Source organism: Physeter macrocephalus, chromosome 19 (genome assembly GCF_002837175.3).
Source record: "Physeter macrocephalus isolate SW-GA chromosome 19, ASM283717v5, whole genome shotgun sequence".
NCBI classification, from domain to species: Eukaryota; Metazoa; Chordata; class Mammalia; order Artiodactyla; family Physeteridae; genus Physeter; species Physeter macrocephalus.
This window is the reverse complement of record NC_041232.1, coordinates 72235960-72262256: the sequence shown is the minus strand read 5'-3', so window position 1 is coordinate 72262256 and position 26297 is coordinate 72235960. Positions and strand designations below refer to the sequence as shown.

The window sequence follows — 26297 nt, the reverse complement described above, 5'->3', positions numbered from 1 at the left end:
ATCAGCTTACTGAATCGGGTGCTGAATTTTTTTTTAATTTTAATTTTAATTTTTTATTGGCATAGAGTTGCTTTACAATGTTGTGTTTAGTTTCTGTTGTACAACGAAGTAAATCAGCTGTATGTATACATATATTCCCTCCCTCATGGACCCCCCCCCCCATCCCACCCATGTAGGTCCCACATACAGTCGGGTGCTAAATTCTTAAAATTTAAAAATCTGGTCTGCCAGTTGGACTTAGGAACGTATTTTCCTAAAGAGATTACAAATGGATGCTGCATTTCTGGGCAAGCACACAAAAGCCTCCTCACATCACACCACAATACCGTACCAATATTCTAAAGCCTCACCGCCATTCTCAGATCTGGTTCAATGCAGAAACCCAATCCCAGAGCAAACCTGGACACTTCAGGTCATAAAAGAAACTACTCTCCTCCCCTAGCCTCAGCCCACTGGATCTATACCTACATCTGCCTGTCGGGGGTGCCAGGGACAGAGAGGGGACGCTGGGGCACAGGAAGGGACTGAGGTTTGACAGAGAACAGGGGGTGGGGACCCTGGGAGGCTTCGGTCTAGGTTGGGGGCAGTGGAAGCGGAGAGGAGGAAAACTGCTCATTGGTGACAAGCGAGGGAAGTAAGTCCCCGGCTTCAGGCAATGTTTTTAGTAACAAATGTTCTTAGGCCAGCAAGTCCTGGTACATTCACCCAAAGCAGACGGAGATGGCCAAGTCTCGTATTTCTCCCATCTGGCAACAGCACCAGCCCAGCATCCAGGGAGCCTCCACCTCCTAAACCTCAAGAGATAAACAGAAAGGGCCCAGGGAGGAAGAGTCTTCGTCGGTCTCCAAAATCACAGCAGCCCTGCTGGGCCATGCACCGCAAGCACCCGAACGTCTGCGAACACCTCAGTCCCTGCAGGGGCGGGAGGCAGCCCTCTCTAACCAGGTGCTGCCTGCACACTCTCAGGGCAGAGGACCACCGAGCTGTACTTCAAGTGCAACGACACGCTGCGCTGCAAGGAACTATATTCAACATCCTGTGATAAACCATAATGGGAAAAAGAATGTATATATATGTATAACAATCACCTGGCTGTACAACAGAAATTAACACACATTGTAAATCAACTAAACCCCAATACAAAAAAAAAAAGATACATCGTGCTGGTCGGCAGCACCAGCGCTTTAAGTTCAATGAGCTCACACGGATCCACCCGCTTCCGGCCAGAGGCTTGCAGCTGCCAGGCAGCAAGGTACAAACATACAGGTGCTGGGCTTCCCTGGTGGCGCAGCGGTCGAGAGTCCGCCTGCCGATGCAGGGGGCGCGGGTTCGCGCCCCGGTCCGGGAGGATCCCACATGCCGCGGAGCGGCTGGGCCCGTGAGCCGTGGCCGCTGAGCCTGCGCGTCCGGAGCCTGTGCTCCGCAACGGGAGAGGCCGGAGAGGCCGCAGCAGTGAGAGGCCCGCGTACCGCAAAAAATATATATACGTACAGGTGCCATCCACACTTACAAAAGCGAGTGAGAGTAACCAGCCAGAGCCTGGGCCGGCCACACCGAAGGCCCAGACAGCCTGGCTCTCCAGCACCCCGTGGGGCCCAGGGCTCTCTGGTTCATTCCACAGAGTTAACTGAGCTCCTACGTTCACTCACCAGGATCTCCCTGCTCTGCAGCGGGAAGATCACAGTCTGCTGAAGAAGACAAAGAAAAATAAAGAGTGGATGCCCCGTTTATGACTGCAGTGGTCACAGGCAGGCGAAAGAACACAGAGGGGCCCCGCGGGCACGGGGGCACTGCTGCTGGGCACGATTAGCTGGCTCCAGCTGGGAGTTAACCAGGCAATGAGGCAAGGACAGGCATTTCCAGGCAAAGGGAACTGAAGTGGCAAAGACAAGGAAGAGTGTGGTGTGCGTGAAGGGACCATAAGCAGCTCTTTTTGCTGGAACCACAAGGCCTGGCAGGGCAGGTGTGGGAAGGCCCAGGTGAGACACCAAGGGCTTCGGGACTCCACCTGAGACAAACCCACAAGGGTCCACCCGGGACAGAGAGACAACATTCCCAAGAGATGCTCTGGCAGTTGTGCGGGGATCTACCACTAAGCTGTGTTATCTGCTGCTGGGTCTGATCTCCTGAGTTCTGACTGCAGGGCAATTGGTTCTGTTGGGACCCTCTATTGGGACCACGAGCAGCTCCCGCTCTGGCTCCACCAGCCCCTAAATCCTACAAGACTTTCAGAGGCAACCTCACTGACCTGATGATTGAGACTTAACATAGCTGCCTACCACTTTGTTATTATGTTTACTGTACATCTTTTTTTTTTTTTTGGCCATGCTGCGAAGCTTGCATGATCTCAGCTGCCCGACCATGGACTGAACCCGGGCCACAGCAGTGAAAGCGCCAAGTCCTAACCACTGGACCGCTAGGGAATTCCCTGTACATTTTTCAACTTGGGGTTTTATACTTAATATCCAATGGAATGTGCAGTAACATGCCATGTCCTACAGTGAATCAGAAAACGTTCACTAAAGGAGCTCATAGAGAAAGCCATTCTTATCCTTTAGACCATGTAACTGGGCATATATAAATATATATTTAGGGCTTCCCTGGTGGCGCAGTGGTTAAGAATCCTCCTGCCAATGCAGGGAACACGGGTTCGAGCCCTGGTCCGGGAAGATCCCACATGCCGCGAAGCAACTAAGCCCGTGCGCCACCACGACTGAGCCTGCGCGCTAGAGCCTGCGAGCCACAACTACTGAGCCCACGTGCCACAACTACTCCAGCCCACGTGCCTAGAGCCCATGCTCCACAACAGAAGAAGCCACCGAATGAGAAGCCTGCGCACCACAAGGAAGAGTAGACCCCGCTCGCCGCAACTAGAGAAAGCTCTGCACAGCGACGAAGACCCAACGCAGCCAAAGATAAATAAATTAAATAAATAAATTTATTTTAAAAATAAATAAATATATATATATATATATATTCAAAGTTCTTCAACTTTGCTTGCAGAAACCTCTGGTGAGTTTACAGAAAAATGTCTCCTAAAATAGCTGCAACGGACATACGAGCAGATATAAATGTTTTACATCTAAGAGCAAATCTTCTGAAGCATCTGAAAAAACAAATCTCTTCTGGCTATAAACAAAATTTGGAATAATATTTTATAGTCTTATTTGAGTCACATTTTCAAAAGAACTTGTTAATCTTTCTTGAAGGTTTTATTTTTCTTCATTTTCTGTCCCTCATGAATTTCAGAAGTGGAAACTGGTCGGTCACTCAACTTGTCCTTTCATCTTCTTTGAATTTAGTGCCAAATCTCATAGCTCCTTCTCTACATCTGTAACTGTATTTTGGTTCAGTGAAACAAGGCAGAATTGCCGGGAAGGCGGGGGCTTTCCAAGTTCTCCTAAAATAGTTTAACTGGAATATATTAGAAACTAACATCAAAGAAGTAATTATTAAACTTTTTTTTTTTTTTGGCCGCACTGGGTGGCCTGCGGGATCTTAGTTCCCTGACCAGGGATTGAACCCAGGCCCTCGGCAGTGAAAGCGCGGAGTCCTAACCACTGGACCGCCAGGAAATGCCCTAAACTTTTTAAATGGAAGGTAATGCCCAAGATAAAAACTTGCTGCTTTCTACGTATTTTAAAAGATATATTAACTCCTAAATTGAAGTTATTCTCCAGTGCCACCTCCCTGTTAGGCATCAGTAAGAAGTGAATAGTGAATTACCCTCAACAGCTCATCACGCAGAGTCAACTAACTAATTCCTTTAGAGCAGAACTTCAAGGGATGAATCGAAGGGAGGAGTGTGAGCAAGTGTGACGGTGCCACAGTTACCCACAGTGGACCCCACCCGGGTCCCACCCGCCTCTCCACGCCCCAGCCCCCCAGCCCCAGACCATCAGGCAAAACTCTGATCCTGACTCTACTCTCCCTGAGAGCCTCTACTGTAGGTAACTCCTAGAGTCAGGCAGCGGACTCCCTCACCCATTTCTGCAGGTTTCCAAGCTCTCTTTCCGCGGGAAGATCCTCTGTCTCCCGGGAAGCCCACTCCCGCTACAACCCACTCAGCCACAAACACAACCCAGGCAGTCTCTAAGAAAGGGGAGCCACCCCAAGCATCCCGAGACCCCGCAGGAAGACCCACACAATGAATTAACGACCCCTCCCATCACTGCAACCACTCCAGGAAAGCCCTGGGTCCCAGCTAAGGAGTCTGAGACTGTTACACTCAACCTTCTCCCTAAACCACAGACACATGCTCGTTTAAGAATGACACAACCAACTTTAACCAAGACCAAACGCCTAAATTAAAGTGACGACGTATGGAAAGTCACATATTTGCTAACTGTTCCACATCGGTACTGAAAGATCCAATGAGACGAAAAGTAAGCTATTCTTGAAATATCAAGCTTTCCTGCTCTGCAAACAGTAGCTGCTCAGCATTACACTGGGGAGTCTGGACTGGAATCCTACCTCTGCTGCTTACAAGCTGTAGAGCCTGGGGTAATAAATCAACCTTCCCTAAGGTTCCATTCCTCGCCTGTAAAATGGCATTCGTAATAACATCCACCTTAGAGCCTGCTTCAAGGACAAGTGCACTACTTATTAAACTGGTGCACGCCACACAGGCAGCAAGTCCTCAAGCCCTGTCATCTCATCACCCCACCTTCCAAATCAGCACAACTCACCATCAACAGGTGTGTCTTAGTATGCTTTGAACTAAAAACTCTGACAATTTTACATTTAAAGTTTTTTAAATCACACAGAAGACTCTTATAAAACCATATAAAGTATACTAGTAAACTATCTAATAGAATAAATAAAGTATACTAAAATTATAATAAATGTATAATTTAAATTATATAGTAAAATATATATTCTAAAATTTTACATATTAAAATTATCATTAAATTATAATAAAAGAATAAATATATTAATAAAATATCAGTTTCAGGGGCCAAAATTAAAAATAAGTCTCCTAAAACCAGCAATGATGTACATTTCTTGCACAAAGCATTAATATACAAACTCTAACTTATGTGACTTTCAACCCTTGGGTTCAAATCTGATACCAAACATACAATCAAGTGGGAAACCATCCTTCACCAACAGCTGACCAGGAGTAGTGCAGAATACACAAGTGACTTAAATACACGTCTCCTGAGACCTTGAGCAAAATCACAAATAAGTTCTAAGCCAAGAAGATAGGAGAAACTGATTTTTTTCACCTCTTGCCGGGGAAGTATAATTTTGGCAGAGTTAACACCCCCACAGCTAAAAGACTGAGCTTCAGGATAAAAACCTATTCCTCTTCTTACAGTCATATTGATTAAAGGCCTTTTCGTATTCCTACGTAACGCAGGCATAATGACAACAGGATGAACTCTAACTAAGGCTAAAAGAATGAAAGGGAAACCCTCTGGCAGTTAACTGCAAACAGTTAATTGCAAACAGTATTTTCATATTCTTAACGAATAATCAACACCACAGTAAAGCAGGAAGACAGAAACAAAAAGGAGATGTAACATTTTATTACATAATTTTCTCTAAAAATGTTTCAGAAAGATTAAGGGAAAAAAGTATGCCCTATCATATATTTTATAAGCATGGCTAGGATCCAGGTCGGATGGGTGCTTTAAAAAAAATACACACGTAAAAACACAGACACAAACGTATACACACACAGGAAACTCACCATCATTTAAAAAGGCAAATGACAGCACGCTCACATCAACAGCTCTGCTCACCTCCCAGACACTCTCATCATTTCATTCTCCCATTTTCCGTTTCTGCCATTGCCCCCCGTTCACCTACATCGCTGAGTACGCTGAAAGTGTATCTCACAACAGAAGAGACGAAATATCACCAAGTATTCCAGGTCACGCACAACCAGTACCAAAAAAGGAGGCGATGAGATCCGTGGACTTTTTTTTTTAAGGGTTTTACAAACTCATTAGAAACAGAAACATTAAGACATCCTGGAATAGTTTCCAATTAGGCATTGAATAGTGAGACTCTAGGCCCAGCTGCTCATCTACTCACTGACGTTGAACTTTCCATGAGGTGTGTCACCTGCATTCACCCCCAACAGGGAGCATTAGGTGAGGTCTCGTAAACAAACGCACTTGGGACCAGCCTCCCCTGCACCATAAACCAGCAAAGGCGTGTGCTTCAGTCAGATGAGCGAGGGCCACAGCAGGTCCCTGGTGAAACCAGTGCTCTTGACCCTGCCTACACACCAGAATCACCTGGCTTAAAATGCCAATGCCAGGCCCCATCCCCAGCATCGCCCAGGAAATTGGCCCGGGGAGCACATGGGTGCTGGGATTTTAGTGTTCCAGGTGATTCTAATGTGTGGCCCTTCTGTTGGACTCAGTTCCACTGGGGGTCACAATGACTTTGTTCTGCAAGTTCTGCTGCAATTTACAAATTAGATCAACTGTAAGAAGAAATGCTTTTTGCAGATGGATGGAATGACTTTTAGACTACGATCGCATACAGATGCCTACTTCCTGGTAGCTAGGCCACCACTGCATGTATTACTACAGATGCTTTCATTTAATCCCGGTGTGGAGTCTGAAAGGCATGCTTTCTATTCCATCCCTTTACAGGTGGTCACTTGGCTGCGGCCTGAATCTACCTGCCCATGACAAGTAGGTAGGTATTTCACCCACAAGGCTCCAGCTCCCCTGTAATTAATCATGCACTGGTCCTTCTATGGAGGATACAGGTATCTAGAGACAGCCATCAGAGCTCCCTCGGACTCCAACTTCTTTCCCTCCTTACATTGTTTCCAGACCCTCACCCTTCCGGTTACCCTCCTAAGTGCTAGTGTCAATACCCACCTTCAGTCAGTGCCATGAGAACCCGGGCACACCATTTCCGATGCCGTAGCCACCGCACTGGGCATGGTAAACATTGCCTGTCGTTTCCCCCCACCCCCGGCCCCCCAGCCGGGGCACAGTGAAGACTACACTGCCAGTGGGTCTGGTCACATGACCTGTCCTGGCCAATGGTATGTGTTGCATGTCACAGCCAGAATATAAGGGCATGTGATTCTCTAGTCTTTCTTCCCTACTGCAGGGGCACCTATGTTGAGATGATGGGGGTGAAAGAAACAGTCTTGATCACTGAGTCACTGGGAGGAGAGCTGCCCCAGGGAACTGCTCACACCTGTAACAAACTCTGCATGGGCAAGAAACAAGCATTTCTTGTACAAATCAATGGGCTCTAGGGGCTTTTACTGCTACCTAGGGTACACCAACGGTTCTCAAAATGGAGACCTATAAGAAATGCAAATTATCAGGCTCCATCTCAGACCTACTGCATCAGAAACGGGGGGGGGGGGGGGATGGAACCCAGAAATGAAGATTTTAACAAGCCCTCCCCCAGGGGATTCAGATGCACCGTCAAGTTTTGAGAAGCACCAGCTAGATTACAGTGCCAGATCAAAGGGCATTCGCTTCCTTGATGTGAATGCTGTCTCTGCAGCCACAAAGGATGGTGGTCTTAAGATGGGCAAACAAGGGTGGAATGTTTTTTCACGTAAGATAACTAAACCCTATCTTCTCCACATAATATCAGTGTGCTTGATTTTTTTAAAACCTAAATAAAAAGTCTGTGTTTACTTGTTAAGATTTACCTTGTGAAATCTCTCCCAGTTTCTTTCCCTACAGTCAAAAGTCATTGACAGAAATATTGGGTAAAATCTGATCCAAAATGGAAGCTTTCTCTTCAACAGAGCAATGAATCATGAGTCAGCTATAAATTCAACGTCTCATCTAGGCTCCCTTGTGCGATCCTATACAAAGCAGTACTGAGTGACTCTGTCAAAGGTTGTGCAAAACCCAGTTACTCTCCATCTCTGGTGTTATTCTACCTACCATCAAGTACCCTGGAGTAAACAAAAGAAAATAAAACTTACCTGGAACTACCTGTAGTTAGGATTCACCACATTCCTTTTACTGGTGCTCAGAACCAAGCTACTCAACAACCTGTTCTCTGAAATGGTTGGGCTCCGTAAGGCCAGAGAAAGAATTCAAACCCAAGTCTTTCAGGCTCTGAAACCCCAGGCTCCTCCCAATTTCTAGACACAGAACTGGACCACATCTATACCCCGAGAGAACCTCAGAAAGTCTCATAAGGTCCACTTTGATGGCATCTGAGTCCCAGAATGCAGTAAATGCAAATCTGCTTTAGGATCTTTCTATTTAAAAGTTAATAATGGTCCCTTGATGGGAAGGGGTACCTGGCAGCAAATGAGAAAATGGCTACAGTTATCACAGATCACTGGGTAATTCTCAAGATATGACCAAGTACAGACAACTTTCACTTTTTAATTTACTATCAGGTGCCTTAAATTCTAGATTTATTTGATCTGTGAGAATGACCTCAGACACTATCTCACTGAGGGGATCCTAATTTGAGGTCCCTAGGTCACCCCTAGGGCAACCAAGGAAGTATCTCAGGAGGTACGTGAGCCCCTAAAATTGTATATAAAATTCTGTGTATTTGTACATTTATCTGGGAGAAGGATCACAGCTTGGATGAGATCACTGGATTAATAATACTGACAAGCTCATCTTTCTGATTTTATATTTGAGAATAGTTTAAGTTCCTTGTTGAACAGGCTTAAAGCTTCTGTAAATGATATAAGAAGCTGAAACACTTGACAGGTGGCTGGATTTCAGGGACTGGAATACAGGCAAGAAACCACAGCTATAAACAGAGATTTGGAAGTTATCTACACATATATTGATATATATGAGAGGTGAAGCTGTGAGGATACCTGAAACTTCCCAGAGAGAGAATTACCAGGAGAAAACGCAGGACAGAGTGTACTATTTCACACTTGAGAGTAGAAAATGCTTTTAGGAAGAACTGTCAGTCGGGTGAAATACTGCAGTGGGTCAGGGACGTAAAGACGGAGAAATGACCACCTGCCTCGACAAGGAGGTCACGAGTGAGGTGGGTCTGGTGACAGAGCCCGCAGTGGTCAGCTGAGGAGCACAGGGGGTGGAAATGTGCGGACGGCAGGGTGCCTGCTGGCTGTCGGCAGGAAGGGGAGAGAAAAGAAGGGGGCAGGAGATGAGGTTTGGGGACAGGAGGGAAGAAGGAAAGAGTGGGAACAGACCCAAGGACGTCTGTAGGTGGGGTGTGGAAGCAGAGGGTCCAGGCTGACTCAGCGCGGAGAACTCACGCTTTGGTTTCTGACTCAAGTTCAACACTCTTTTCATTTCAAAACAGCTTATAAAGACGTGTCTTTCCTTCCCTCCCCACCTCCCTTTAGTTCTTTCAGGAGGCCCGAGTGAACAGAATTGAAGCTGTAATCTAATCTGATGTGCCTCACTCCAAAAGGCAGAGAGTCTCAACTTCTTCAAAGCTAATCCTAAAATCCTGCTAAGCTAAACATTTCCTCGGTGACGAGCGGTGCCCCGAACTTCAGGGCTCACACCGCGTACGCTACGCGGCGCGCATGCGCACACGGCCCGCTGTGGTCCCGCAGGCGGGTGTGACATTTCATCCCACCAGCTCTTTCTCCGAGCTGTCTCTTCATGTTATATTCTAGACCCAATCATTGTCAGACGTGCAAGATAAAGATATTAAAAAAGAAAGAAAATAATTCTGAAAGGTTCCAAGTTGGTTACAGAAATCTCAAATGTATAAGAAATGAACGGTTCGGACTATCAGATAATTATTACCGTCTGGCTCTTGTTTCAACATTTGTTAAATCCAGTTTGGGTGCCAAGAAAAGAAGGCTTTTCCTAGAATCGTGAATCACATTGGGCTCTGAAAGAACTACAGGTCGTGTATTTATATAGCAGGTTTATCAAGTATTGCTGCAAAAGAACTACCAAATATTTAGCACGAATATTCTAAGATGCTACAGCCCATGAGGGGAGCCTAAGGTTGAGACAGTTAAATGAGCGATGTGCTTGCTACTAAAGCCATTTATATTCTATAAGTAACTAATTCTTATCTGAGGAGATACTGAATTAAGTGTAGCTAGACAAAATATAATAAAAAAACATCTTTTTGCCATCTGGGATCATTGTGATCAATGCTCTAAGGCAAGTTTACATTGTTTGGACGGCAGGAAGGTCAAACATGCCAGCTTCACGAGTACCTCAAATAAACAGCATAAAAGAGAATACAAAGTAATGCTTTTAATTAATTTGTAAATGCTATAGAAACAGACTTTTCAAGGACCTAGTATATACTAATCACAAACCAATTCTTATGCACTTTTTACACAGGTTCCCCAAGAGTAACTATTTGGTTTTATTGGCTTAAATTAAAGCAATAAGATGGTTTCTTTAGAAGTACAGTGTATCTGAACCAAAAGTAGGACAAGCTGGTATTAGGTGCCTCGGGATGTGAAACAAAAATACAGCACCGATGACGTATTCCCATCTAAAAAATTCAACCTGAATCTAATCCAATTTCTAGGAATTATGGGATAAAGAGAAACAAACAATGTCAAAAGGAAGCAATTACCTAAGTCCAGAAATGTGAGGGACAACTACAGGACAGATAGCCCAATTTTTCCAACATATACAGCACATTAAAAAATAAAACAAAATGGAAGAAGGAATGCTAGAGAATAAGAGATTTAAGTTATGCAACAACCAAATGCAAAGCAGACTCTTTGGATCCTAACTGGAACAAACCAACTTTGAGACAATGGGAGTAACATTAAAAAATAATCTTGCTAGTTTTATTAAGTCTAATAATGGGCATTAAAAAAATCCTTAATAGTTAGAGATGTATACTTATTATCTGAAAAAGAAAAAATACGCACACTCAGATTTTTCAGAGATTTTGAGTTACAGAGCTTCTCCTGGATGGTTTATGGATGAGGTCCTTCTCCTATCACCAAACTCAGGAGAGAATCACACAAGTCAGACAAATGTTACAAACAGTTTTCAAAACACCCACTTTCTTTCTCTCCTCCTTTCTCCTTTATTTGTCATAGAGCTAACAGGCAAATTCAAATGTTTTTAACTTTGGTTTACCATGGTTCTCCGTTTCCTCAGCTATAAACACGGGTGTGGTGGATGACTCCCTGCTGGCCTCGGGGAGCACAAGTGAAGGCGTTATCAGCAAAATCACACAACAAGATTATAAGGACTTGGAGAGTCTTTTTTAAAAAATTCTTTTGGCCGCGGCACGCGGCACGTGGGATCTTAGCTCCCCTATCGGGGATTGAACCCGTGCCCCCTGCAATGGAAGTGCGAAGTCTTAACCACTGGAACACCAGGGAAATCCCAGAGAGTACATTTTATAGATTAAGAAACTGAGGCTCAGAGATAAAGAGTGATTTTCGAAGTCATCCTACTAATTACCGGCAGAGCCAAGCAAGCACCCACGCCTTAGAGTGTCCTCCTTACGCTGACACAGGGAGGACTTCACTGGTCACTTACCTTCCCATGCTCCTTCCTCACGTGGGAAATGTAAACATCTCTTTGCGTGAATAACCGGTCACACTCCCAACACGTCCACCCAGGACTGGCCACTTTCTTGGGTTCCAAAGATTTTTTCACGGGTGATGGGGATTTCTTTTCCAATTTCTCTTTCCCGTTCACGGATCTGGTGTCCTCTTTGTTTTGATTTGCTGAATTTTGTGTTGTAGGCTTAATGCTCAAAGGCAAGTTTATACCCAAGTTTGGAGGCCCTTCAATACTTTTCAATGTTCCATGCATAGACTATGTTATAAAAAAAAAAAAAAAAAAAAAAAAGAAATATCTTTCACAAGTCACACCACTAAAAGAAAGCACATGTGGACTATCTTACTACATTATAGACATTTCAGTACGATTTTATTTTCACTCAGAAATATTTCTTAATAGAGCAAGATGAAAACCTAAGCAAAATATACACATAAAAAGAAATAAAGGAGTATTAACTTTTACAGTTGCTCTAAGTTATGCGTTTCTTGTTCCAAATAATTTTTAAAAGCTTATTTGCTTGAGCCATTTTAAAATTTGAAAAGAAAGACTTCTGTATTGAGTCCAAATCATTCCTGGCACTCTGTCATCCCCCAGTGTACCAGAGTGAGTCCTCTCTACCACAGACCACTTGTGGCGAAGAACATTTTACTTTCACATCTACCCAGAAATGTTTAAATAGGCTAATATACCGGTAGGGGTTCAAAACCCTTAGCTAACCAACTTTAACAAACACCTGAGACCAATGTGTTAATAGCAAACCCTTCTCCCTCCCTTGAATGTCTTTCACATTCTTGAAATACTTCTTACAGTTTGGGTTTTTGCTGGGGGGATTTTTGGTAATTTTCATCTCTCTACCCCTATCCCAATCCATCCCTTCTTACTGATAGCACCCAGACATGTGAACTATACACAGTAGCTGCTCAAAAAGCCTTTCTAAATTGCCTGTTTATTATCATTAACATAGTAGCCTCCATAGCCTCAACTTAAACTCACAGGATTTCAAATTCCACTGGTGTAAAACTAGTGCAATTTGATCCTGAAGATCTCACTTTGGTTTTTGTTTTGTTTGTGTTCTAGAAGCCTAGAGTCCAAAAAAAGAAAGCAAGCAAATATGTCTGTGCCTCAATTTACAATTTATCTTTGGATGGGGCCGTGTCTTATCAGTATCCTCTGAGTTCTTGAATCTTCAGAAAGACAACAGGACACGTCCTAACTCGTGTTAGCACGGCTAGTGCCCTGGGCCACAGAGAATCACACTGCAGAGACCTCAGCTCCGTACTGAGTGTTCAGGTCAGAAGCCGTTCCTCTGGCAAACTCACCAGCATACTTTCTCAAGCCAGGCTCTTCTCTAAACTGTACCAAGAATTAAACAATCTTCTTCAATACTGTCTCACCCCAGAGGGAAAAATGGGGCTTCTATAATTTCCTCATGAGCAGAGGTTATAGGTCTCCCCAGACAATCGTTAAACTGGGCTGTGAAAAGGGCCTGGGCTGAATGTCTAATGTGCCTTTGCAACGAGAAAATCTGGGGAGAGACGTCATCTCTTGACACCAAAAACTGTGCATTTGCTTCTTTTCCACCATGCAGTGCAGAGGCCTCTGTGTTTAAATGGTCCTTTTCGAAACAGAAGCCAAATTTTTACATTTTTAACCATTTAAAACCCAAAGAAAATAAACCCCAAATCTTCTGATATACTTTTCATAAGGTTCTAGGCAAATGCACTTTTACTAACTAAAAAGTTGAAGAGAGGGTAAAGTATCAAAGTATTCTAAGATAGCCTTATGCTATAGAAACTCCAGAAAAGCAGCCAAAAGTTCTGCTGTGACCACAGAGCACTGGACTGTGTGCAAAAATGAGAATTTCTGATTTATTCATTTTGTTTTTATATTTTAAGTAAAAATAAAATTATTTTTTAAGGATGAATGTCTTCTTTTAATAAAAGAAATACAACTTAATTCTTCTGCAGTTAATGCTTCCTTAGCTCCTGCAACAATAAAAAACCTGAATGACTATAACCTGAAGGTTTACTTTAAATGCAGATACCAACATGGAGCACAGGGGTCCCACACAGTGAATAAATCCACACTGTGGCGGAACAAAGAAATGAAACAAATTGGATTGAATTGGGCAAATAAAAATCTACCTCTAAATAAATATGTATGTAGAGAAACACGGTTCCTGGGCTCCTTTCTCTTACTTTCTTCCTCATGAAAAACTGAACAGCGCTGGTATTAGACAATGTAAATAAAGTCACAAGCTAGATATATACATACATTTAAAAAAAAACAAAAACAAAAACAGGGTGCCCCTAAAACTATCTTTATTCTTCCCCAGCCCCAAACACATAAAGGCAGGATAGTATTTTTGAACATACAGAACATACTTGAAATAAGAACATAAGTGAGCATTCCCACTGTTTTTGTATCATGGAGTCTCATGAAGGTTCAGATGAACCTAACACAATTCTCTCCTTGTGGCCACCGAGTTTTACCACTCTTCTTCAGTCTCTATTTCTTGGAACCTTGTATTCCTCCAAACTCACTAGTAACACAAGGAAGACCCTAACCACAAAGTTGGATGACCCCACTTCCAGATGTAACATGAGTTCCGGAAAGCAAATACTTTAAAAGCCCCTTAAGAAGCAACTTTTCTTCTTTTCCTCGCACCCCACCCAACCCTCATATCATACATGTAAAATATCTGGGCCTAATTCCAATGTCCCTGCGTTTTTATTAGCAGTATGTAGTTTTTCCTGATCATTCATTAAATATTTATTGTCAAGATAATCTTGCAATCTTAGTAAGAATCTTTAAAACACCTTAAGAGGATTTTATTGTACTTAAAGTGAGAATGATGAAACACTTCTCCCATGCATGTTATTCGCCCTAGTCATGCCACGCCGTCACTCCCTTCACCTGGCTTCTAGTGAGTGGCCTCTCTGAGAGGTTTTAGGCAGTTATGCTCATATGCACTCAACACGGGAACTTTCAAGAATTAAGAGTCCGTTCATTTAACTAACATGAGATTAGAATAATTTAGAGACTTGGTTTGCTCTTTAAACTGACCTTTTCTGTATAATACATTTAAAAACAGAAAAACTAAGAGAAAGAGAGACTGAGTTCATGATAATATTGGGTCTGTTGTTTCTCTTTTTTAAAAAGGAAGTCACTTTAATCTCTGAGAGCCGATGGATTATTATCTCCTAATGACATAGGAATCAAATTGCTTAACCTCTCACAGTGGACAGTTAAGAGGCTAGGACTAAGCTCTGTCCTTAGTGAGCTTAAAAGGCTATAAAGAGATTTAGGTGCCCCTTTTGAGGATTGGAGAGGGGGTCGTCCAAACTGGACATTTATTCATTTCATTAACTGAACACCCAGCAGGTGCCAGATACTGTGCTGTATCCTGGACATTTCACTGTCAGTTTACATGCAAACTTGATTAAAAAAAAAAAAAAAAAAAAAAGACTACAAGATCCAGGGCATCAATTATAATGCAAGCTTAACTGCTTAAGTAATTTCAAGGGAAAACCTTCATTTTTCTAAACACACCAATATTTATACAAATTAACATAATTCATCAGAGTCCCTTGTCTATTTCTAAATCCTACATAACACCAAGTTCTCAAAAAAGTAAACTTCACAGCCTTCATTTTCACATATGGGGGGAAAAATATAAATCCTAACGCTTGATTATTCTTTTAAAGTCAGGGCATGCATCTGTTACTTTGCTTCGATTTTTCATGGCATGCAGACCAGGGCTCGGGAATAAACAGCATCCCTCGGTTAAGTTTAGAACTCCCGATGACAGCATGTTGTAAATTGCTCATTACCAACGACCAGGGTCCGTCCCTTCCTTCGACAGCACACGCTTTACCGTAATCTGCAGCTCAGCCTTGATTTATGACCAATGAATGGATCTACGGTTCATTTCAAGGACGTAAAGAGATGCGCACACACCTTGATATGGTCCATCATGAGTTGCTTCTGTGCGTATAAGAGAGAACAGTCTGGACACTTGAAAACAGACACCTTCTGGTTTTCGATGTGCTGGTCGAAGTGGCGGTACAGGAGGGTTTGCAGGGTAAACACGGTGTCACACATGGAGCACTTATATATTATTCTAAAACAGAAGAGGTGCAGGGAAATGTCAGTCAGCCCTCATCTCTCAGGCCAAAGGAAGCACCACTTCACATCCAAGAATTCAGGAGGCAGAAGCGGCGAGAACCAACCAGCACAATAAAAAGAATAGGGCAGGTCAGCTTTGAAACAAACTTTCGAAGGCGCAGCTGGCATCACCGGAGTGCAGCTCAACCTTCCGGGTACGGAGGCACTGGACCACATGTGCTTAGAAATCACTCGACTACTCACAGATCTACAGCTGACACACTTTTACAGGGTCTTTGCTGGTAAGCTACTTTAACACAGAGCAAAAGCACCCTTGATTTTTTTTAAAAAATATTTTTCAAGATCAGACAAGGGACACAGCCTGATGGTGGTACCCTAACTTGAGAGAATCTGACCGATGAACTAAGCAGGCCCACACATCCTGGATGCCTGAACACACTGTGACTTGTTGCAAGTTTTCTCTCAGAGTCAGGAGTAATTTTACACTTGAATGTCACTATTTCCGTACCTGTTCTTAACAATGAAAGCCCTGCCCCAGGAAGCAATTATGCATGAAAATAAAGAAGCATAAAAGAAAATCCACAAATCAAATGTTGCTTCAACACCTGAATGTCTACTGTGCTCTCTAAATGGTTTAAAATATACTCACTGTCCACTAGAAACCATTTCCCTACCTAGTATGTTACTACCAAGCAGCCTCCTTAAGTTAATTCAACAGCTCTGAACCTTCTGGACATAATTCCTTTATCCATCCACACTTTCCTCTGGCCCTCAGGAGAGAGTCCTCTGGGAGAGAGTCCTCCCCGCTGCCAACCTTTGCCCCCAGGGATTTGCTGGGTCACTGGTGAACACGTCTGCCCACAGGAGGTCACCCTTTCCCAACAGGGTCGTCCTGGGCCTTAAGGGGGGCCCTAGGGACACCTGTGTTTCCTCTGAAGAACCAGGAGCACCAGAACAAAGAATCCCAAAGAGCAGCTTAGGAAAATGGCAGAGAAACACTGATCAAAGGCGTGGGCCGCATGAGAAAGAAAAAGCTGAGGTGTTGCTTGCTATTTCTACAGAAAAGTTTAAAAAAAGGAATGGCTTTCTTCTTGAAACCACTTGTCTCCTCGTAGGGTCTTCTTAAGAGAGCACTTCTCACATACCTTTGGACCTCACTCTCTACTTCCATACCCCAAAATTATAGATTTAACTTGTTTTCTCTTTTTCCACATGAAATTCATAAATTTAACTGGCGCGAGTGACATGTTTTTAGAAGGTCCTGACATGTCAGTTACCCTGGCACAGAGCACAGGCACCCTTGATGGGAGAAAGGAGGTTTTTTTTACGATCAGACAAGGTTTACAGGATTTCATCATTCAGCCCAAAGGTGGTACCTTAATGATGTGTCACCCTTAAGTCTACCAGATGCGACAAAGATGTGCATCTCCTCACCGTCTGAAATAGCTTAGAGCTGGAAATAACCCAAACATCTAGTAATATAAGTAGTAAAATAAGAGCAATAATGTATGAATTTTTTTAAATTATGATGCGGACATATACCAATGACATGGAATGACCTTCATGCAAATTAAAAAACAGGTAACAAGACAGTGTGTGGGATACGACCACATTTGTTTAAAGGGTATAGAAAAGAAAGAGATGGTAAACAACTATCATCATCTCTGCCGGATGGTAATTTTTTATTGTTTTGCTTGCTTATATTTCCTGATTTTTCTGTAATTAGCAGAACAGCCTCAAGAAAAGTACTAAGACTTACTAGCTAGGCTAAGTGTTTTCTCAGGACTCTATTCTTACACTTTCAGAAACAACTCTTTCATGAAAAATGGCAAGGCTTGTTTTATTCATGCTACGTTCCTTTCAGGTTTTGTTTGTTTTGCTTTGTTGCCTTCTACTGAACTGCAAAGGAAGTATACAACAGGACATAGTCTGTTTACTTCAGCATTTTTCTGAGGAACAGGTTTTTGGTGTAATACTGGAATACACCCTACAAACCACTAACAAATAAGCAGGGGGAGGGACTCTCCTGGTGGTCCAGTGGCTAAGAATCCTCCTTCCAATGCAGGGGATGCAGGTTCGATCCCTGGTCCAGGAACTAAGATCCCACATGCCACGGAGCAGCTAAGCCCTCGCGCTGCAACTAAGAGCCCGCGTGCCGCAACAAAAGATCCCGCATACCACGAGGAAGAGCCCACGTACCGCAACTAAGACCCGATGCAGCCAAATAAAAAAATAAAAATAAAAATAAAATTAGCTCTCCTTTAAAAAAATAACAGGGGGAAATGGTGACCTCCCAGTGCAGAAATCTGGCCGTTGCCAACTGGACTAGATGATGGAGGGTAACATCCCTAGAAGGACAGGTAGGCAGTGAGCATCCTTGATGGGATGTGATGAGGAGATTCCTGCCAGAGTATGTATCCTGAGTCCAACTATGAGAAAGCGGGGACGGGCCGGGAAGCAGGGTCATCCTCAGAACACAAGACCGGTATCCTCTGCTGGATGAGAGGGGGAAAGACTGAGCAACTGCTCCAGATGGAAGCACGCTGATGGGACAGGACAATTAAATGCAGAATGTGCTCCTGGACTGGGTTTTGTACCAGAAAGAAAGAAAGAAAAAAAAAAGACAATATCTCAACAACTGGAGAAATCTTCATGGGATCTATGAACTGGTTGGTAATGTAATCCACGCTGGTTCCTGGTTGGGAGGCTAGATGGTGGTAATAATATACATGAGTGTCCTTTGGGGGAGGAAAGGCAGAACACACTCAAATATTTATGTCATGATGTCCCATTATTCCTAAATAGGAGAAAGAGAGGGAGTGATACAGAAAGAAGAAAACGAAAGGATGAAACAAATGTCAGAAACGCTAACAACTGGGGGATATGGGTGAAGGGGATGCACGAGTTCTCCACCGTGTTCTTCCAACTTTTCTGTAAGATAGAAACGATTAAAAAATTAAAAACTGGTGCTGATGTCAAAAAAAGAAAAGCCCAAATAAGGGTACCACGAACTTCACAGACATAGTGATAGACCATGACCACAGAGCAGACTCTCCAACTATTGCTACAGTGCAGGCAAGAACCACAGGGAGACTGGCAGGCAGAGAGGAGGGAGGGCTTTTGTTCAAGACAAGGACACCAGGACTTCCCTGGTGGCGCAGTGGTTAAGAATCCGCCTGCCTATGCAGGGGACAAGGGTTCGAGCCCTGGTCCAGGAAGATCCCACATGCCGCGGAGCAACTAAGCCCGTGCACCACAACTACTGAGCCTGTGCTCTAGAGCCCGCGAGCCACAACTGCTGAGCCCGCCCACCTACAGCCCGTGCTCCACAACAAGAGAAGCCCACTCACTGCAACGAAGAGTAGGCCCCGGGCTTCCCTGGTGGCGCAGTGGTTGCGCGTCCGCCTGCCGATGCACCCGCTCACTGCAACGAAGAGTAGGCCCCGCTCGACACAACCAGAGAAAGCCCGCACGCAGCAACGAAGACCCAACACAGCCAAAAATAAATAAATAAATAAATAAATAAACTTATTAAAAAAAAAAAAAGAGAGACAGGGAGACCAGTGCGCACAAAGGCGGAGTCTACACGGGCACAGCACGCTGGGGACAGTGCGGCTGGACGCAGGGGAGGTACTTTGAAAGCTGAACCTAAAAGTTTGACTTGACCCAACTGCAAGACTGAGTGAATGGCAGGATAACTGGACTAGAGCAAAGGAGGGAGAAGGTGGCTGACAAAAACCTGCAGGGGTGGGGAGGGAGGGGACGGAAGGTAGGGGAAGGAAAATAGGAGGTGGGAAGGAAAAAGTAAATCCAAAAACCCACCCTCAGTCAGGACAGAGTGCTACCCTTGAAACAAATGTAAAAACACATGAGCAAAGGATTCTAAGCTCAGAATTGCTGCCAACTGCCTCCATCACCACTGAGTACAGCCAGGTAGGTACAAGGCACCATCCGAGTAGGACATGTCCCCACACCTCCATTAGGTGAATCTGCACCACTGCCCCCTCACAGATGGGACACGGGCTCAGAGATTAGAGAATCTGCTTGATGCTGTGTAAATCCCAGGGCCGTGCTTTAAGTTCGGCTTCGTCTGAATCAAAGTCCTCCACCACGCCGCTAATAAAAACAGTTTTATACTGTTTTATTTCTTAGGAACTTGCTCCAAAACTCCATCTCTTGGGACCTCCCTGGTGGTGCAGTGGTTCAGACTGCACTCCCAATGCAGGGGGCCCGGGTTGGATCCCTGGTCAGGGAACTAGATCCCATGTGCCGCAACTAAGAGTTCACATGCCACAACTGAGGAGCCCGCATGCCACAACTAAGGAACCGGCGAGCCGCAACTAAGGAGCCTGCCCGGCGCAACCAAATAAATAAATAAATAAATATTTTTTAAAAGAAGGAAAGAAAGACAAGAAACTGAGACACAAAAAATTAAACAACTTGCCAGTAAATGGCAGAGCAAATAATCTGGATTCAGGGCCCATATTCAATCACATAGCTATCAGCTGAGCACTAATGATAGGAGACCCAGAAGTGTCATGGATGAGGGCACTCAGCCTCTTTAAAAAAACAAAACGAAACAAAAAAAAGAACAACTCCGTCTCATACAATTCTTCACTTTGAAGTCCTCATTGCTCTATTTATATACATTTAGAAGAGGCAAATGGAAGGGAAAAGCAGCCAAAGAAACGGCTGGTTAATCAGACGTCGAGGAAGATATACAAACAGTCACAAGACTGTATCACCGTAAAATCTAGTAGTGGACATTCAAAATGATCTTCAATTACCCAGAAAAGATTAAAGGGTGTTCAAAGTTCCCTTTGACACAGCAGGGAAACATGCCTGACCACACACTGGAAAACAAAGCACTGGAATGGTACCTGCACATAATAATCACTACATAAACATCTGTGAAATAAAAATCTTGTGTTGTGCTTTTCAAGTTGAGGTGCTGGGACTGCAGGTCTTCATGGGTATATTTTCAGAATTCCATATATTCTCTAAAGGAAATGGGAGGTGGGATTTTTATATTGATCTTTAAAAATTAACGTAAATCATGGGCATAATTTTGAGTCATCTGCATAAAACCACCTGTTAAACAAAGACTGCCGGGAGATTTCACGCCTGATGTTCTACTGGAGTGGGAGCTACTTATTTATGTGGGGCTAACTTTAACAGAACAGAGATCTAATGTCGGACGAAAGCTCCTGGGTCAAATGTAGGCCAAGCAGCTTCCAGCACGGCACAGGAAGCCAGGCCTTATAGGGGTGTGCACAGGGAAAGGCGGCACCTGAAGTACAGGGTGGCGATCACAGGGCCCGAGGAGCAGCACCTGCTGCCGCAGTGAGGACCTGGCTCATTACCCTGAACTAGTGCTGTTAACTGTGCTCGCTGGTCTGGGAGTTGTGTTGTATTTTACTTGTAAATTTGTTTTAGTTTTATAGTTTAAAACTCAATCGTTAATGCCTATCTTTGGGCTCGCACTTGTTAAAAAACCACTGTAGTAGAGAAAAGTTTTTAAGAAAATACTGGAATGATTTTTTTCCTATACATTACTCAAATTTGAGGAATATTTAGTGTACTCTAATCGTTTGCTGTGCTGTATTCCCAGGTAACAACTACTGTTCCAGATTTCCAGCACATTCCAGTGAATAAAGCTTTATTTACTTGAATAAAAAAACCAAGTCAGAAACTATATTCACCGGGGGGTTGGCGGGGGAGAGTAGGGGGTAGGGCAGACTATGCTAGTGTCCAAAAGGCTGATGACCAGGAACACTGAAGGCTGTTTAACTGATGTTTCACTAACGTCTGTCTTCGGAGTCAAGACACCAAGTCGTATGCGGATCCCCTAACTGGTAATGTGTTTCATTTTGAAGATCTACAAAGATCAGGGTGAAGGTCCTATTAGAATAAAATTACATTTTCTCATAGTTTTTTAGTAAACAGAGTCACTTCTATCGTGTTTAGCCAATGACATTTCCCCCAGACTAAATGTTACATTAAAGCCGGACATACATAATACGACATATCCACGTACCTTCCCCCAATACTTCCTTGATTACAGAGTTTTCGACAAAACACACCAGTAGGTTTGAGGCAGCAAATCTAGCCTCACAGAATTATCAAATTCCACACTGCCGCAAACAACACAGGAAGAAAGTGAACATCAGGCCAGGCATCTGATCCGGCGCTGTGTGCACATCCAGGGACCGAGGAAGCAGGGAAGGAGCCGAGGCTACTGGCACTCCGTGCGCCAGAGAGAGGGGCCGCGTGCCGTGCATTTTAAAGACCTCACCCTGCTTTATCCTCACACAAACCCGGGGACATAAGCATGACCCTCACTTTACAGGGGTCAGTGCCGGCCCAAGGTCACTCAGCTGGTGGGTGGCGGCAGGATTCTGACCCCAGCGCCCTCACTGCCTCGTCTTTGCTAAGCTGGCCACCACTGCAGGCGGGCAGCCCGTAACTACCTGCTGAAACACCACCTCAGGATTAAAGACTCAACAAGGCAAACACTGACAAAATTAAGAGCGAGATCAAGCAAAAAATGAAATTTACTTTTTACTAATCAAGGATTTACATCGGCTATGAAGTTAAATGCAGGAACCAGTGTCTTAAGTTGACTTCATCTTATAAATGTTACTGTGAAAAGTGTCTACTGTAAGAAACTATGAAAATTGAAAGAGAACAGTTTTTTACAGTCTTCCAAGAACCTATTAAAATCATCTTAAGAAAAAGAACAAAATCATCTTAAGAAAAATAACAAAAATGATAAACATTCACTTGTTTAGCAGAAACTGATGACAAGAGCATAAATAGTGAGCGACATTTTAGGACAAAGATTTCCCCCGGGACAGTACTGAAAGGTTTAGGGAGTTATGAGCTATACTTCACAGAGCATCAAAATCTGCACAGTGGCCTAATTTTTCATATCTTAAATTATATCCCACAGAACTACCACCTCTTCTAAATTACTAATAAAGGAGTGGGGTAAAAGTCGAAAGGCAACATGACTTACTTTGGCTCTCCTATCTTGATGCCGGGATGCTGCGTGTAGGCATGAGAATGTGTACTCGGGGCAGACTTAAACGCCATTGGACAAATAGGACACTTGTAGAAGACTTCACAGTGAGAACCTTGAATGTGAGACTTCAGTGCGGCCACATCAGAGTACACAACATTGCAATGCACACATCTGTTAGAAAATAAACACACAGTCGTTAGCACGAGACCACTAAACATGTATAACTTAACTGTGTAAAACTGGGTAAAATGAACAAATAGCCCTTTAAGGTTCTTAATGGCTTTTTTAAGCGTGTGGGTTTTTTTCTGTTTATACCAGATCACATTATTTTTATATATTTGAGAAGGAAGATCATGAAGAAGAAAAATAAAACTCCAATGGACTATTTTTTGAGCATCTTTCAAGTTTCTAAGAATGAACATCCAGACTCCAGGCTGTGGTGAGACCAATGGACCATGGGGCCATGTCAAGGGCAGCAGCACAGCAAGACCCCACAACTGCTGGCTTTGAGAGGACCCCCGCACGCTGGATTCTGAGGTTCCCACCCATCCCCAATACCCACTGGAAGAAATCTTTGCTCTCTAATCCTATATGCCATCAACAGAGAGACCCAGAGGAACGAATGAGTACTGGTTCCAAAGCCATAGCCACTGTGTCCTGACCACACCGAGGCACTGAACGTTGCTGGAGGCTACAGAGAAGGTCAACCACCTACTACTGGGTCTGTCTCCTGGAAATTCAATTTAAGTACACTTAACATTTGTTTAACAAATGACGTGAAAGATGAACCGTCTGAAAAACCAACCTCCGTATGTAAACTGCCTCCGTAACTAACCTCTTCTTGAATTTCTAATAATTTGATGATTAGCTCACTCCTCACTCAAATCTAGTCCTACAGAAAGGAACTTTAGAACTTGGAGACACTTCTCCCCAGCCTCACCCTTCTCACGCAAGGACTCCCAGCACCACTTACAGTGCACCCATTTATCACCTAGTCGGCGTCCTTCTTTGTTCACACCTGAAAGTCATTCGAGAGTGGTCTCTCTGTCGACCCTCGAGGGTCTGCAGGGGTAGACCTTTCACGCACCCGGCAGACGTGTCCTGGGCGTGGACGTGAGAGCTGACCTGAGGGAGGAAGACTGCAGTGGGGGCTGCCTTCCAGGGGCAGCGCTCCATGGCGTCGACGTGAACCTAAGACACTTCTGTTCTTAGAACCTCCCTCCAAATGCAAGGAGCAGCTTCCAAAGTCGTACAGGAGTGACACACTCTAAATTACATGTGCTCTATAAAGCGTGCCATGTTAAGCTTTGCGGGCATTTCGTAAAAATCATAATGAATGCCTTAGCATTTTAAATGACTGAAGGCATCACGTTCAGCAGCATATACGTTAAAAGCACTGAATACAGGAGAATAAATACAGAAAGCTCCTCCGTCCTACCTACTTGACCTACTGTCTTAGGCAATTAAGCCACCCAAGCACACTGAAACAATTTTGAGTTAACGAGAACTTGGGTTTCCTTGAACAGGTTACTGATCCTCTCTGGGCTGGTTTTTCTCATTTGTTAAATGAGAAGAGTTGGAATAGATAATTTTTTAGTCCTTCGCAACCCTAGAAGCCAGTAATTCCTATGAAAGAGGAAGATTACACAAAACAAAAATAGATGGGTTACCTACGATTAAACAAAAGAATCTGCTACATCGTGAATCATAAAGTATTTTCCCCATCAAGAGTACAAAGGTGTATTCAAAGGGCAAAGCACCAAGGGCTGTTTCTCTGAAGTCGCCTGGAGAGGAAGATTTAATCTCTAAGAAAACAAGCAGGCGGTTAGAGAACCTACAGCTGATAAAGGAGGTGGCTAAGGCTTGGTCCGAAAAGCCTGATGGAGGCCCAGGGAAAGCCCCCCTCCCCTTAACGTGAGGAAAGAAAGGAGAAAAATTTAAAAGAACTTGAAAGAAAGTTGTAAAATATCTGCCTACCAGTGGAAGAAAAGAGGCCGATATGGAAGGCAAATGAGACAGAAAAATAGGAGAATGTGAAGGGGTCATAGAGCATCCTAATGCTACTAAAAATCCAGTCTATTAATCAATATTTAATATAGCTGAAGCCCTGTGTGTTCTGGGTACCAATTAAGTTTCTCTTCATTAAAAAAAAAAATTTTACAGTATACAATCCTATAATTCCCCTTTCTAGATGCAGATCTAATGGATCAAGAAGCAGAAAAATTCAGAGAAATAAATGACTTTTACCAAATCAACCAGAAGCTAGAAATGACCCCCTCAATATCTGGGAGATGCAATATGATCAGGAAGAGAGTAAACAAGGCACACTAAACCAAGAAGAGACAAAGTCAGGCTGGGAGCCATGCCAGAGATGCTTCTCTGGCTAAAAATGAAACAAAACTTTTTTTTAATTGGAAAAACTATAACGCCAAAAAAGGAGGGGAAAATGTACAAGGTCAAGGGGCTGCTAAACCCCAGACAAGTAGCAGACTAGACCATTATTTGAAACAACAGGAAAAAAACTCAGGTCAAATTCTGTTCTATTACCTAAAGAGGTAAACATGAGCTAAACTTCAGAACGTACAGTGTTTTTTATAGCTCTTGTAACCCTCAAATGCAAGGAAAAAAGTCTATACTGAACACAGAAATTTTAGTAAAAATTCAAAGTGCCAAATTTAAGCAACTCTGTGAATGAGGGGGAAAAAAAAAAGAAAAGAAAAGCCAGGGATGGTCTTCTCCCAGTTGAGTTAATTACTTTTAGCTTGCCGGCAGAGCTTTTGTTTTAATTTAGAAAAGATACCAGGAATAGCTAGCATTATAGGAATCTTACTTCCTTTATTCATTCCAACTTAAGTTTACTTTCATTATATTAGAAAAATCAACTATAAATATCTGAGGAAATTGGCATGCGTTAAAAGAACTGCACTTGTAGTTTTATATTAAATAAAGAATCCAGTAATAAGAGTTTCAAAACATGGGATAAGAACCAAAGTATCACTGTGTATGAATTCTGTGGAATCAAGGGCACCTTCAATGTGGAACACTCCTCTTAAGCACTTAACATGCTTTTGGATTATCCTGTTTTACTCTATAACATGCCCACAGAGATGGAGGCAAACGTCACACCAATTTTACAGACAGGGCACCAAGGCACAAAGAACACATGAATTACCACACAATGAGGAGCATAACTGGTACAAAAACCCTGGTTTCTAAATTTCCAAACCAAAGGTTTTCTACTAGGGTGGTTGCCAATCCATTAAACATCTGTGCATCACAGGTTTGGATGCATGAGACTAAAATGTGAAATAAGTCTTAGTGTTAGAAAAATGGACTGAACCACCTAGAAATTGGTGATGCCATAACGTAAATTTAACTGAAATAAAACTTTTAAATCATACCGACTGGCCTTCATTTTTATAAAACATCGTATCTGTATCACAACTAAAAAAAAAAATCATTGTATATTAACAGTCTAACATTAACAATACCAGGTGAACAAATGTGCAAGTTTAAAATAAATACACAAGACAGTAATACCTCTATTAACAAAGACACTGTATATTAATGACGTGTTTTCTTGCTGGACCTTCCCTGGGTCAAAATGTACAGGAATAAAATGTTTCTAAAAGGAACAGGAATGCACTTCAGAAGGTCACAAAGTGGAGGATCAAGTTCAAATGCATCACCACTCA

At 43.3% G+C, this 26297-nt stretch overlaps 1 protein-coding gene across 1 annotated transcript in view; it reads right to left on the bottom strand.

The window, feature by feature from the left end:
- Window positions 1-22835, bottom strand: part of ZNF532 (zinc finger protein 532) — a 39793-nt gene extending 16958 nt beyond the window's left edge. The window contains exons 1-3 of the mRNA XM_028480174.1: window positions 22597-22835; window positions 15411-15573; window positions 11424-11705 (exon numbers count right to left, since the gene is read on the bottom strand). Of these exons, the coding sequence (XP_028335975.1) occupies window positions 11424-11705; window positions 15411-15573; window positions 22597-22820 (669 nt within the window). The 5' untranslated portion in view covers window positions 22821-22835. The remainder of the gene's footprint in view (window positions 1-11423; window positions 11706-15410; window positions 15574-22596) is intronic.
- Between the last annotated feature and the right edge of the window lie 3462 nt (window positions 22836-26297).